The 14,042-nt window shown below is 59.1% G+C and overlaps 1 protein-coding gene across 1 annotated transcript in view; it reads right to left on the bottom strand.

Moving 5' to 3' along the window:
- Positions 1–4,532: 4,532 nt before the first annotated feature.
- Positions 4,533–14,042, bottom strand: part of DNAH2 (dynein axonemal heavy chain 2) — a 77,998-nt gene continuing 68,488 nt past the window's right edge. Inside the window, exons 65-78 of the mRNA XM_029928794.1 lie at positions 13,856–13,887; positions 13,075–13,261; positions 12,811–12,959; positions 12,471–12,654; positions 12,068–12,258; positions 7,668–7,859; positions 7,356–7,540; positions 6,871–7,099; positions 6,641–6,792; positions 6,418–6,532; positions 5,526–5,702; positions 5,355–5,429; positions 5,021–5,171; positions 4,533–4,879 (exon numbers count right to left, since the gene is read on the bottom strand). Coding sequence (XP_029784654.1) covers positions 4,725–4,879; positions 5,021–5,171; positions 5,355–5,429; positions 5,526–5,702; positions 6,418–6,532; positions 6,641–6,792; positions 6,871–7,099; positions 7,356–7,540; positions 7,668–7,859; positions 12,068–12,258; positions 12,471–12,654; positions 12,811–12,959; positions 13,075–13,261; positions 13,856–13,887 — 2,174 coding nt within the window. The 3' untranslated portion in view covers positions 4,533–4,724. The remainder of the gene's footprint in view (positions 4,880–5,020; positions 5,172–5,354; positions 5,430–5,525; positions 5,703–6,417; positions 6,533–6,640; positions 6,793–6,870; positions 7,100–7,355; positions 7,541–7,667; positions 7,860–12,067; positions 12,259–12,470; positions 12,655–12,810; positions 12,960–13,074; positions 13,262–13,855; positions 13,888–14,042) is intronic.

The following is a 14,042-nucleotide window of genomic DNA, read 5'->3' as shown; positions in this document are numbered from 1 at the left end:
CCCTCCCTCCCCACCAGCAGGCTCCCTCCTCCTCCCTTCCGGTCTCTTCCTTTAACTACCCGCCCCCCCCCAGCCCCCAGCACTAGTCTCTCTCCACCCGCCCACCCCAACCTTTTTACACACCCCTCAGCCAAGCCCCATCCCCGCAAGAAAACTGTAGAGTCCCTTTGCAAAATTGAAAGGCTCCAGAGAACATGGGAGGGGATTGGGGTCTTGCTTAAAAAATCAAGACCCACAATACAATTATTTTATTTCTACGGCCAGAGGAATAATCTTAGATGTTTCTTCTCCAAGAAGGGGAAAAAATAATCCTAAAGAAAGCAATACAAATCTGACTAAAGCCCTCATCAAATAAAGTGCACAAAGCAGCGGGAGATAATCCCCAGCCCCCCTCCCTCCCACCCGCGAAATTAAGGCCAACTCTCCACTCCTCCCGAACCAACTTGTAAGGTCCTGGCCGGCCTGAACCAGGCCTAACAACTACAATCACAAAAACCATAACTATCAAGACTTAACAACAATGATGAGCATTTTATAACAAGTATTCATTCAGTATTTATTCTGCACCCGGCACAGTGCTAAGTGCTTTGCATACATTATCTCATCCCCCCCCCCAACTGCCTAGATGGTATGTATTGATATTTAAATTTTCCAGATGAGAATATGAGGCTCTGGGACATTGTGACCTTTCCAAGTCCCTATAGCCACTAAGTGGCAGAGCTGGGAACAGAATCTGGGGTTGACCAGACAGCCCAAGCTCTAAAGCAGTTTAAAAGAAAAACCGATTTTTTTTCTAAGATCGTGACCAAACCCGGGGACCTAACTCAGTAGGGAAGAGGAGTCATCACGATCAACTGGGTCCCCCTCCCTCAGGAAAGTGACCCACCCACCTACGCAGAAAAACGTCCTGTACTTTGCAGTCTAACACTGTGTCCTGACTCTTCCCGGCACTGGTGGGGTGTCACTAATTAAGATCAGAGTCGAGCTGCTGTCCACAGAACGCGCCAAACCACACACAGCTCTTCTCCCAGGACTAGCTATCTTGCGACCACTCCCACTTCGACTCAAAATGGGGAGGGGGGGCAATAGGACACTTAGCAATGCAGCAGGTGGGAAAGTAAAAAGACTGCTCGGAGGCTCTTTCAAGGGGCGGAGGGGGCTGGGAAAGAAAGCTCTCGGTACCGACCTGGGGAAAAGTGACCCCGGGTTCCCGTAGCCCAGCAAAAGGGCAAAGTCTTTGGGCCACACCACACCCGTGCCCCTCCCCCTCACAAAACTCCAGGCCAGGGTTTCCCACCTGCAGGCTGCTAAGGCCAAGGGAAGGGAGAGGGGGAAAAGATGGCACGGGGTTGGAACTGGACTCGGGGCAGAGGTGGGGGGGAGGGGGAGGCGGAATGGAAAGGGGAGGCGGCCTCTGGCCTGGCGACAGTCCCAGGGCACGTGCACTGGTGACATCATCCCAGGCCACCTCTAACACAGACCTTTGACCCCTAGGGGCGGAAAAGGGCCTTTGGCTAAGCTTCCTGGGAAATAGCCTTAGGAATTCTGGGAACCGAAAAGGGAGAGGAGAGCAGGAACCCTGGCGGCTTGCCTTTATCTCCTTTACCCCCAGTACCGCTCCAGCCTCGGGGACTCGGGCTTCTCGGCTCCTCCTCCCCGCCTCCAGCCCTGACCTCCCAACCCACATTTCTGACGGAGTCGCGCGACACGCCTCTCGCAGATACTGTGCCTTCTCTCTCCCGGGCGAGATCTCGGGTGGGGGGTGAGAGGTGGGGAGGCGGGAGCACCAGGTCCCGCGGGGCTCCGTCTCCCATCTGCGGGATCCCCCGTGGCCCAGCCGGCCGCCAGCCGGAACCTGTCTGGGTCCCCAACTCTCCTGCCCCTCCCCGCGCCGTTCCAGGGCGGAGTCTGTGGAGTTGAAACCAGGACACGGCGCGGGGAAGAGTTATATAACCGGGAGGAGCCGAGAAGGACGAGCGGAGTCCGGGACAGACAGCCCGAGTGGAGCCCGGGGAAGTGCCTGAGCACGAGGGCGAGGGGGGAAGACACGTTAGGGATGGGAAGGACTTCGGGTGCATCAAAGAGGAGAAATTCACGCCAAGAAGGGGCGTGGTGGCCCGGCGGGAGTCACCTGGGCCGGCCGGGACTCCCCCCCCCCCCTTCCCTCCAGCGCCCTCCCGCGCCGCCGGTAGCAGCTGAGCGCGAGTTACTGAAGCCTCGGGAAGGGGCGTAGATACCCGTTCCGCTCCCCCCGGGGACGCAACCTAAGCCAGAGCCCGGGAAGGCGCCGGCGGAGCAGAAGGGACCGGAAACCGCAGCTCCGCCCAGCCCACCTGGGAGAGTAGGGCGCCAGCTGGGGGTCGGTGGGAAACAGGTAGCCGACCCCTCCCACGCAATGCTGGGCAGTCGTAGCTGGAGACCCAGCGAGAGGGAACAGGCGGATCTAGACGCCTGAATCCCGAGGGGCTGAGGAGCGCAGCCCCGGACACACATTTAAATGCGGAAGGTGGGGAGGCGGTAGTGCGGCAAGCTGCGACTCGCCGCGCAGGCGCAGGGGGCTACTAGGGCGCGTGCGGAGGAGGGAGGGGGGTGGGCGCGAGCGTGTGGGAGTGCACGTGCGGGTCCCGAGCAGCTTCCCCCGCCCTTCCTCCTCCTCTCTCTCCCCCCCTCCGCTCCCTTTTCCTGTGGCTCTATAAAGCCTCCTCCACATTGGCTGCCTGGGCCCTGACGTCAGAACCTCCGCGGGAGCCGATTGGCCCGACGTGAGAGTTCGGGAATACAGCTCCGGACGCTGGCTCTCCGGTTACTCCGGCAACGGGGCAAGCAACCCCCGGGAGGGCGGTGGAGCGGCGCTCCCAGTGGCGCCTTGATCCCACCTCCCTCCGGACGACCGCCGAGCACCCTACGGCAGCGCAGCTCGCGGCCTCCCCTCCGTCCTTCCCGGGGTCGTTCTGTCCCGAGAACCAGGCGTCTTGCCCCGGACCTTCCCCACAGTCGCCCCGCCCCCAGGTCGCAGCCACAAGCCACAGCAGACAGGAAGCGAATTTTCGTCGCTTAGTAACCAAGCCGCGTGCCCCCTACCCACTATTTACCCCAGCGCAGGGAGGCGGAGACCCGCGTCCAACCCCCTCCCCAGCCTCTGCCCTTTGCCCTCCCGCCCACAATTTCCTGTGAGGGGCCGAGATGACAGGAAGTCAGACGCCCACCTCGGCCCACCTCTCTCTCTGGTCGGGCGGGGGGCTTCAACCACTCCGCCGGCCACCTTCCCCCCACCTCGTTCCCGCAGCTCGGGCTGCGCGTCTCGCCCTCGCCATCTCGTGGCTGCTCCGGGAAGGTCCGCACGGTGCACGGCCCGAGCCGGGCGAGGGCGAGGAACATCAGAGTGGGACAGCAGGACCTGGGATGGAGGGGCCCCGGGGTGCGTGGACGCGAACGCTCCCAAGGGGAGGCTGACTGCCGGCGCTCTTGGCGTGAGGGTCAAGGCTGGGGTGAGGCACCGCAACCGTGGGAGGAACTGGAGGCAGACCCGAAGTGGCCCCGGGACGGGAGACGCATCCCTGCTCGACCACACCCGACCTCAGAGGGCCATCGGCCTGGCCTGTCTGCAGACTCTGACCTTCAGTTCTGCCTGTTAGGGACCGTCGCGCCTCGCTCGGACCTTGTCTCGCGAAGGGGAATCCCGGCCCCAGGGGGACTGCAAGCCCGTTCAGGCCCCTCTTCCCATCCAAACCCAAAGCTTCTGCCGGGACTCCCGCTCTCCCCCCACCCCGTCCTGCATTCTAGGGAACCCTGGTGTTCTGCGCCCCGATTTTCTTTCCAGTGCCTTTGCAGAGACCAAAACGTCCATCCCCAGCTCTACGAGTCCTGAGACTCAGGCGTCCCGCCCCCCTGCGCGGAGATGGTTTCCCTTTAACAGACGCCCCCGCGGCCCCCCGTTACCTGGTTCTGGGGTGTCCCAGGTGCTAAGGCTCCCCAAGGTCTCCCAGGGGGTCGAGCGGCCCCCCCTTCTCCCAGGCCGGGGCTGGGGGGGCCGCTCCGCCCCGTGGCGCAGTTGGATTTTCCAACACAAACACCGCCCCCCCGGCGCTACAGCTCCGCCCCCTTCTCATGGTCCCGCCTCTCCTCGCGCCGAAGTCTCCCCTCTCGGGCCCCGCCCCGCCTTCGGCTGTCCGGCTCTCCTCAGCTCACGTGCCGAACAGGGTGCCCGGTGCAGGGTGCCGGGTGTCTGGTGCAACCTACCGGGCCCAGCCCCGATCCCTGCCGGACGAACCCCTATTCCATTCGGATCACGCGCGTTTCCAAAATAAGCCCCGCCCCACCCGCTCAAATCCAGCCCCGAGATTTAGCCACACCCGTTTTAGGCCCCACCGCCCTGCCCCCTCGTTCAAGGCCACACCTCCCGCTTCCCGAGCTCCCCTCCCTGTCAAAAAGCAACCCCTCAGAGGGTTCCCTTCTTCTGGAAGACCTGGGCTTCCTCTCTCCCCAAACTCCCACCACTCCATCGTGAGGCTTAAGGCTTGTGGTTGCGGGTGTTTCACTGCCCTGACCTCCAATACAGGCCTTCCACCTTTATTAGCGGCTACTATCTCCAGGGCCCCATCACGCGGCGCTTTCGGCCACGGCCAAGGCCAGACTTAAGTCCAGCCCTGGTCCGAAGGGCATTATCAGTCTTGGCCTCTCGAGTCCCCGACCCTCGCTCAAGCGGGGAGGGAGGGGAGGCCTCCTCAGCTGTCCAGGCTCATGAGTAGAGCGGTGCCCCTTTTGATCCAGTGATCGGATGTCATGGTCCCAGACCGGAGGTCGATGCCAATGATGAAGGAGGCTCGGTCTGAACTGCCCGCCCGGATGGGGCAGTAATAGCAGGGACACGAGTACATGCCTGAGGGAAAGGAGAAGAGATGGAGTCAGACCGCTGGGGCCTCTCAGAGAGCAGGAGCAGGTGTGGGGGAAGGGCGGAGCAGAGGATGGGCTGGGATCCAAACTCGGGCTGGGGTAGGCAGCTCTGGGGACGCCACCCCACCCTTCGCCGGCTTCTTTCGACTCTCTGCGGGCCTGAAGTGGATGGTGGGCATGAGGCAGACGAGCTGCATGGGGTCGGCCTCCACCAGGCAGGAATTCTTCCGGTCCCAGCCTGCGCCCTCCAGGTACAGGCCGCGGACCCACACGCCTTCCTGGGAAGACACGGGGCGGGGGGGGGGGGGGGGGGGGGGGGGGGGGGGGGGGAGAAGATGTGGACCCCAGGCCGCTGGCGCCCCCGCCCGCCACCTCTCTTCAATTGGTTCCCACTTGGCTCCCAGCGGCCCCCTCCACCAGTCCCGCCTTCGCGCAGGGCCGGAAGCACATGGGGCCCCCACCTTGGGTGGATACACGAGGTTGCTGTCGTCCACGGTGGAAACAATAAACTCCCAGGAGAGGCTGTCCACCGAAATCTGGGGATGGGGGGTGAGAATGAAGGAGGACCCCTAACGCGGAGAGCAAGCCGCGACACCGGCACGCCCCCCCCCCCCACTTGGCACGTGGCTCACGTTATTCTGGCGAGCGGAGGACTGCAGCACGGCCGTCAGGAAGCCGGTGGGGAAGGTGAAGCCGGACAGCCAGAAGATCACAGGAGGCCGGGCCCGGCTGGCCCACAGCTCAAACTGCTCCACACGGGTGGCCAGGTCCCGCGTCCAGGAGGCCAGTGGCTTTTGCGAGGGATATGCCTGGGGGAGGGGGAGGCAGTGCGTGAGTAGGTGTGGGTTGGTTCACACATTCAAATCTTTTTTTTTTTAAGGTTTTTTTTAATCTTTATTTTTGCGAGCAAGAGAGAGAGAGACAGTGTGAACCGGGTAAGGGCAGGGAGAGGGAGACAGAATCCGAAGCAGGCTCCAAGCTCCAAGCTGTCTGCACAGAGCACTACGCGGGCTCGAACCCATGAACTGTGAGATCATGACATGAGGCCAAAACAAACCCAACCAACCGAGTCACTCAGGCACCCCCATGCACTCAAATCTTTACAGGGCACACTCCGGGCAGTTAGAGAAGAGCTGTGGTGTCAGCCCATTGCCCCCGCCCCCCATTACAGCAGGGCCAGGTGCTCTGCAAAAGCCCCCTCCCAGGAAAGAAGCATAAAGTGACCACTATGTGACCATGACAGCAACAATGCTGTTACTCAGCTATGGTACCAAAGCACCTACTAAGAGTTGACGCACAGGGAATCCTTGACATCCTTGGAGAGGGGCGGATGCGCCCCAAGTCCCTAAGTTAATAGCTGCAAAGCCGGTCTGTGGATAGTGGGGCCAGACTTCAAACTCGAATCTGTCTGGCTCCAAAGGCCAGGCTCCCTGCCTTTTGCTCCTAGAGCCAGGAGATCAGGGGCCCAGGGGCCAGGGGAGAGCTCATCGTTGGGGTTGGGGACCAACAGCTCGGGAACCTTGCCTTTCCCCAGAGTGGAGGCACGTGGGCGTCGAAGATGCAATTGAAAATCTCTTCCAGGCTCGTAGACATGACGATGAGGCCCTGGATGCCTTTTTCTAGATCTGTCAGAGACAACCTGAGCAGGACAAGGCGGAAGCTTAAGGACAGGTTGGTCCTGGCGTGGGGGGGGGGGGCTTTCCTCTTGCCCCCTCCCCACGTGCCACAGAGCCCCTCCCAGTCTTACAGGACGGTCTCCATAAGCCTGTTGTACTGCTGGATCTCCTGCAGAAGGACCACGTTGAGGGGGGAGGGGTCCATGGCGAGCAGTTTGCGGGTCCCCTCGTAGTCGATCATTTCGGGGATTTTCTGTTTCACGTCTGCGGCCAGCTCGAGGACCTGGCGCGGAGGGGCTCTGAGTGGGGGTCTCTCTGCTTCCCCACCAGCCCTCCCCCACGGCTGTCCACCCCTTCTTACCTTCTCTTCCCGGCTCTGGCCCCCGGCGCTGATGGGTGTGATCTGGGGCTGCAGGGACAGCAGAGTCTCAAAGAGAGTCCGTGCCTCAGTGATCTGGGAGGCCACGTCCGCGTTGGGGTGCTGCCCGAAGGCCTCGGGGGGGTCCATGCCAGGCAACATGCTGATGTACTCCTTGTAAGACGCCAGACCCCCATCTTTGGGGATGAAATAAGTCTCCAGTGCTGACAACCTGGGGACCCACAGCGCAAGTGTCACCACGCTGTGGGCCACACTCCAGGAGGCTTCAGCGCCAGGCCAAGCGACCCAGCCCCTAGGCCGTGCAGGGCCCCTCCCCCGGTCCCCTGCTCCCGCCCACCTCCCAGCCTCACAAGCCCCGCCTCCTCCCAGCCTCCTGGCCCCTCCTCCAACGCTCCCAGGGACCGCAGTCCTGCCTCCTGGTCTGGGGCTATCCTCTGGCCCCCTGTTGGGCGCCGCCGTCTCCTCACCGGTAGAAGGGGGTTGACAGAGTCTGGTCACAAAAATACTCGTTGATGTAGGTGGTGAGCAGCCGCCGGTCCCAGTCATCAGTGACGTGCCCCCCGTAGTTGACTCCAGCGATGAGGTACTTGAGAGCATCCCAGGGGGTCTCCTCGTACTCCTCCAGGTAGAGACCCAGCAAGTTCTCAGACACCTGTGCAGGGCGCCAGCCCCCCCCCCCCAACAGTTAAGGCAGGAACCTCCCACGGTGTGGGGGAGGGGTATGGGGGCAGGAAGCATAAGGAGCAGGGGCAGGTATGCCGCCCCCCGTTCGCACAGACCTCAAAGTCCGAGTCGTTGAAGCCGTACACGATATTCCAGCCGAGCTGCAGGAACTTCTTGCGCTCCAGCAACACGGAATGGAAGAAGCAGAGGGCAAAGAGCAGCTTCTTATACTTGGCCGGTTTGGAGCAGCGAGAAAACTGTGATTCCGTCATCAGCTGGTAAAGGCGTGTCATGTTGGCCTTTAGGCCCTGGGGACAATGCAGGGCAGAGACCGGGTGACGTGTGTGGTGCTAAGCCGTGTCAGTAGCACCGCCACAGTGGTGGAGGCTGCTTACTGTACAAGGGCACTGGCCAAAGAGGTCAGTGAAGGCTGAAATGCAGCTCTTGACCTGTACACCAGGATGTGCACTGATTCACAGAACTGGGTGGGTGCCTCTAACTTGCACGGGGGCAGTGTGTGGGCTACTGGCAGCTCTACCTCCTTGTCCCCCCCGACTTTGGATCCTCTCAGCTGTGTTGTTCTCAATGGTGGGTAGGCCAGCTCAACTTGGGAGCACCGGGGAATATGGAGACCTATATACGCGACTATTAACGAACAAAAACGTGCACCATTAGGTGCAAAGGTTTGATGTAGATTAAAGGGGCCACCGCGATCAAGGAGGGGCAGGGCCATGTGATAGATTCAGCAGGCTTCGCGAAGGGGTTGGGATTTGGACCAAGTCTCCCAAACGGGAAGATCACTAGGCTGAGAGGAAGGCACTGGTCTCCTGGGGATGAAAAGAATTGAGGGAGTAAAGGCACAAACCGGAGAGTAAGTAAGGAGATGGGTCTAACTGAAGTCAAGCTCGAGGACTCAGGTGGGGTCCGAAGGGCCGTGATTCAGCAGGAGTCACAGGGCCACTTTCTCTCCTAAGCACGACCCCGACATGTCGGAACAGTGCTTTAAGAAGACTGGTCTATGATGGGCAGAATGGAATGTAAGCAACAGTATTGCCATTTATAACCTCAACATATGTAATGTTTCTAGAAATAAATCTAATAAAAATGTACAGATCTTTATAGAGAGAATGAGAAAACTTTATTGAAATAAAGACTACACGGGGAGAGACATACTATAATCATGGATTGGGAGACTCCGTCTACTAAAAATGTTGATTTCCTCCCAACTGATCAACAGGATTTTGTTTGTAGAACTTGACAAGCTAATTCCAACATTTCTGTTGGAGAACAAAAGGCCGTGCAGAGCCTGAAGAAGAATGAGGTAAGCAGGCTTGCCTTGCCCGCTATCAAGCACTATTATGGAGCCAAACAGTAACTAAGACAGTATATACTGACCCCAATATAAACAACCTGACCAGTGAACAGAAATAAAGGGCCCAGAAACCTCAGTGTGTGTAAAGGGGAGTTAAGGCTTGGCCGGCATCGAAGATCGGAAGCAGGATGGGCTATTTGATGATGGTACTGGGAGAATGGGTTATCTACATGGGCGGGGGGCGGGGGGGGGAGCAAAATTAGACTTCTACCTCATTCCACACTCCCAAGGATCCATTTCAAAGACCTGAATGTGAAAGTCAAGTTATAAAACCCCCTTTTTTAATGTTAATTTATTTTTAAAGGGGAGAGAAACAGAGTGTGAGCAGGGGAGGGGCAGAGAGAGAGGGAGACATAGAATCCGAAACAGGTTCCAGGCTCTGAGCTGTCCGCACAGAGCCTGATGTGGGCTTGAACTCACAGACTGCAAGATCATGACCTGAACCAAAATCAGAGGCTTGGAGTAAGCAAAGATTTCTTGAACAAAACTTAGGAGCACAAGCCATAAAGAAGAAAACAGCTCAGTTCCATCTAATAAAAATCAAGGGTCTCTATTCATCAGTAATAATAGTTAACAAGAAGAAAAAAAGACAACTTCGCAAAACACAAAACTGACGAAGGATTAGGATGTGGGACATATGAGGAACCATGAAACACGAGCAGCGTGAATCAATGTCAAGGACACAGCGCTGAATATAACAAGCGCATTGCAGATGAGTGTGTGTGTGTGTGTGTGTGTGTGTGTGTGTGTGCGCACGCGCACACAGCGCGGTTCCATTAGCCAGACACACCTTGAGAAAAGTGGCTGCAGCCAAGTGGGAAAGGCGGTGGGAATGGTAATCATTCCTACACACGAAGATAGGCACACAGGTGTATACTGAATTGGCATCCATGGGACGCCTGGGCAGCTCAGTTGGTTGAGCATCTGACTTGGGCTTGGATCACAATCTCACCGTTGGTGGGTTCAAGCCCCGCATCAGGCTCTGTGCTGACGGCTCCGAGCCTGGAGCCTGCTTCTGATTCTGTGTCTCCCTCTTTCTGTCTCTCTGCCTCTCCCCTGCTCACACTCTCTCTGTCTCAAAAATAAACATTAAAAAAAATTTTTTTAATCCTTCTCAGGATTGAGCCCTTTATGCCAAAATACACTGAAGTGTTAGCGGGAAAGTTTACTCTCAGCGTTCAGAGAAAGCATGTGTGTGTGGAGACGCGGAGGCAGAGATCAAACGATAAGGCAGAGATCAAATAACATGAGGCACTGTGCTAACAATGGAAGAGTCTGGGAAACGCATCGAGGGGTGTGAAGCTCTGAGGACAGAGTCTTCTTGTTCTTGTTTTTTTTTTTTTTATTATTAAGTTGGCTCCACACCAACTGTGGGGCTTGAACTCAACAGGAGATCAAGGGTCACACGCTCTGCCAAGGGCGCCGGCCAGGAACCCTAGAGAACCTGTTCTTACAACCCTTGCGTGAGTTTACAGTGATTTCCAAGTACAATATTTTAAAATAGTGCCCTCTTAGCTACGGAGAGAAATCTTGTAAACCAGTAAACCCTGAATGTTCGACCCTCCCTGAAGGTCCGGCACAGGCCAGGAAGTTCTGCAGACCCGGGGCGGAGGGCACAAGCCAGGGCGGGCCTCCCCTGGGGGCCTCCCCTGCAGACCATCCTTCTAGGCCCACCCCACATTGCAGGTGGCCTCCACCTTCACTAAGCCGCCGGAAGTAGCAACCGCCTAGGCGCTGACACTCCTGTGCCCGCCAGGGGGTGCTCGGCCAGCAGAGGGGCCTCCGGCTGCCCAGGCGCACACCTTTCTAGGTAACCAGAAAGAGGTTCTTGGAAAATCCAAGACGCCATTAACAACACTGGGATTGGGAGATCGTCTGAGGTGGCGGGCTGGCCCCTGGGTCCCAGGACGCGGGATTTATGGCTGTGGCGTGCCAGGAGGAAATGCCTTGTAGCCAGATGGAATTCAGGCCCGGAGATGGCGTGTGCTTCCCCAGGGCTGGAGACAAGGACTGGGCAGGATCAGGAAAAGGACAATGTCTCCATCAAGTCGTGAAAGGGGGAAACGGAGAATGAGCCAAGTTGGAGGTCAAGGACCCAGTCAGGAGATATGACCACAGACCAAGAGGAAAAGGAAGCACAGGCGTGATAAGTGATGTGGCAGGAGACAGAGGGGGAGCCCCAAGCGTGTGTCGGGGAACCCCGGGGTTGAGGGGGGAGGACAGTCAACCGTGTCAACTGGCCCGAGGAGGATTTGCATGATGAAGGATGTGTGTTGGGACTTACTGGTTGAGTACCTACTACGCACAGATGCTAGTCACGAGGTGAGAAAGACACTGAGAACAAGAAAAGAAGATGCGGCCCTTGCCCTTGCGGAGTTTCCAATCTCCGGGAGCCAGCAGGCATTCGTCAGGGCTGCACGCACCGGGAAAAGGACTGCAGGAAGGTTCTAGAGTGTATCACGGGGATGTTGGCCTCAACGGGGGCCTTCAGGGGCGAAGGAGGGGATGGCGTGGTGAGGGGTGCCCAGCAGCTTGTGTGGAAGCCTTGGGGCAGGACAGGGCAGAGTCTGGAGGAAGAGGAACAAGATATTTTAAGAACTAAGGGTGGAGCCAAGAAAGGGAAGGAAGGATGGCGATGGGCTGCCCCAGGAGGCACCGGGGGACTCTCAGGCCGGGTCAGCAAGGGTTTCGTCTTGACAAAAAGCAGTAGAAAGCCACTCAAATAGCGCAGGCAGAGATACACAGGGGACGTGGGAGCATGATCCGCTCTCAAAGAGTCAACACGGTTGTGTTCAGGGGTGACCGGCCGGCAGGAGATAAACGTTTCAACAGAGCTTGAGCGGAGAGGGCCAGGAGCTCAGGGCCTAGCCCGTGGGGGCTCTGGGGAGAGATGCAAGGAAATGCTGGGAGGCGGGAAGCCTCATGGGCTAGCTGTTTACTGTTCTGGGCCTCAGTTTCCCCTCTGTGCGATGTGGGTAGCGGTACCTACCTGCTAGAGTGTGTGCGTTTTAAAAGCATTTTATAAATGGACAATGCCGGGCACCCACTAACGCTACTCGGTTCTAAGCGCCTGGCACAGAGAGGAGAGAAGCGAGGGGGGGCTTCTTGAGAGGGGAGCGGGGAGCAGAGTCCAAGCCGCGGTACCTTTGGCGGCTCTGTGGTCATCTTGATGCTGGCCTGCAGGATGGAGATGGGGAACTCTGGGTTGGGGCTGGAGCTGAGCCAGAGGCGGAAGTCAGGGTGAGGGTCCTCCACCTGCAGCTGCTCCACCAGTTTGTCCAGATGAGGCATCCAAGACAGTGACAGGTGGCAGTTAGCTAGGAACACCCAGTGTCCTGCAAGGAGATGCTGGACTCAGCGGGAGCCCTTCCCTGAGCACCTGTCCCTGCGTGTGGCGAAGGGGCCCAGGCCGGGCTCTGCCCCCTCCCCCGCGGCCCTCTGGAGGAGTGGGGGACGCGGTGAGGCAGTGGGATGGCTGGCGGCTGGAGGTTCCAGGGAGTGAGACACGCACGGGGTGGGGGTGGGGGGTACAGGATGGGACACTGACCCTGAATGATCCCCTCTCGCAGGAGCCGGGCGGCAATGGGGGCCTGGCCTTGGCCCAGGGACAGGGCATGGAAGCGCTGGGCCATGCCCGTGTGCTCCGCCAGCTGGAGCAGCGCGCCGGTGGGGTCCACACCGGGAGACAGGATGAACACCAGCGGGGTGCGCGGGGTCGAGTCCTCCACCACCTGCCGGAAGCACAGGGCGTGGCCTCAGGCAGGGGCCATGTGAGGGGGGCGGGGACTTCGGAAGAGCAGCCGCTGGAGGGGCCAGGAAGCGAGGCTGGAAGGACCCGGACCAGGGGGCGGGGGTGCTGGGGGCAGGGAGGAAACCTAGCCACTGACCAGCTTCATGTTGAGCACGGGTGGCTCGATGAAGCGGGAGCCTAGGTTGGACACGATGAACGAGGTGACACAGAAGGCCACCCGGTCCTGGCGCAGGGAGCGGACAATCAGCATTCGCTGCATCTCATTGCAGGCGTTTTCCCACTCACCTGGGGACGGAGCGGGCCGGGAGACAGAGGCTCGGAGGGAGGCCGAGGCTTGGAGGCGACTGGGCCGGGGACCAAGGGGAAAGGCCCGGCGGGGAGGCGGGACAGGAGAGGGCACCTGGCAGCATGGCCTTCTCCGGGGTGGCGCTGGTGTACCACTGGTGCCAGTCGCGAGGGTACTGCTCGAAGGAGTTCATGAGCCCGTGGAAGTTGGTCAGTTTGTCCAGCTCTGTGATGTTGTCCCAGTTGGCGTCCGCGAGCCAGCTCGAGCACGGGTTATCCATTTGGCCCTCGCGATCCAGGACCTGGGCGAGGAGACAGGGGCAACGCGCTGACGGCAAACCCCTCCAGGGAATTACATGATCAGGAAGCCGAGACCCTGCACCAGGCACCATGAAGAAAGAAATACGGGAATCCGAGAGGCACCGGGATCCACCTGGACTGGGGAAGTCAGGGGCCAGGGTGTCTGGTCTCCCAGGCGCCTAGCGGAGACCTCGCGGTGCAAATTTGGGGAGCTGGCGCCCTCTGGTGGCTCCCCGGTAACACTGTCTCTTACCCTAATGCTCTAGCCCGGCGGAAAGGCCCCTTCCCTTCCTCACCCTCTTCCACCATGTGCTTTGAAAGCTTGGGGCGCGACGCTGAATCAAAAGGGCACACATCTCTGCCCTTGATGAGTTTATTTTCCAACATGGGAGAGCAGAGCGTGAGCCACAAACATAACAAATGATTATCTGGTGCTAGTTAAAGATGACAAGGTCAGGCAAAAATAGAATGAGCTGAGGAACATACAAAAGACTGGAAGTTCTGGGAGGGGTCGTTCTGGGGGGGGTAGTTTTGAAATATTAAATAGGAAAGTCAAGGAGGTCTCAGCGGGAGGAGAGCGGGGGCTACGGGCGCACCTGTGGCAGAAGGGACAGCCAATGCAGGAGCCCTGGGGGGGCGGGACCCAGCGGTGAGAAGTGGCACCAGGGAGGGGGCGTGCTGACAGACTGGGGTTGGGGAGCACTGGGAGGCTATCAGCTATTAGCTAATCTGGACGGGAGGTGAAGTGTGCATCGTTGGGGGGGTGGAGAGGCACCGCCCAGG

This window comes from Suricata suricatta, chromosome 17 (assembly GCF_006229205.1).
Source record: "Suricata suricatta isolate VVHF042 chromosome 17, meerkat_22Aug2017_6uvM2_HiC, whole genome shotgun sequence".
NCBI classification, from domain to species: Eukaryota; Metazoa; Chordata; class Mammalia; order Carnivora; family Herpestidae; genus Suricata; species Suricata suricatta.
The sequence above is the reverse complement of the archived record's forward strand: the minus strand, read 5'-3'. Positions and strand labels throughout refer to the sequence as shown.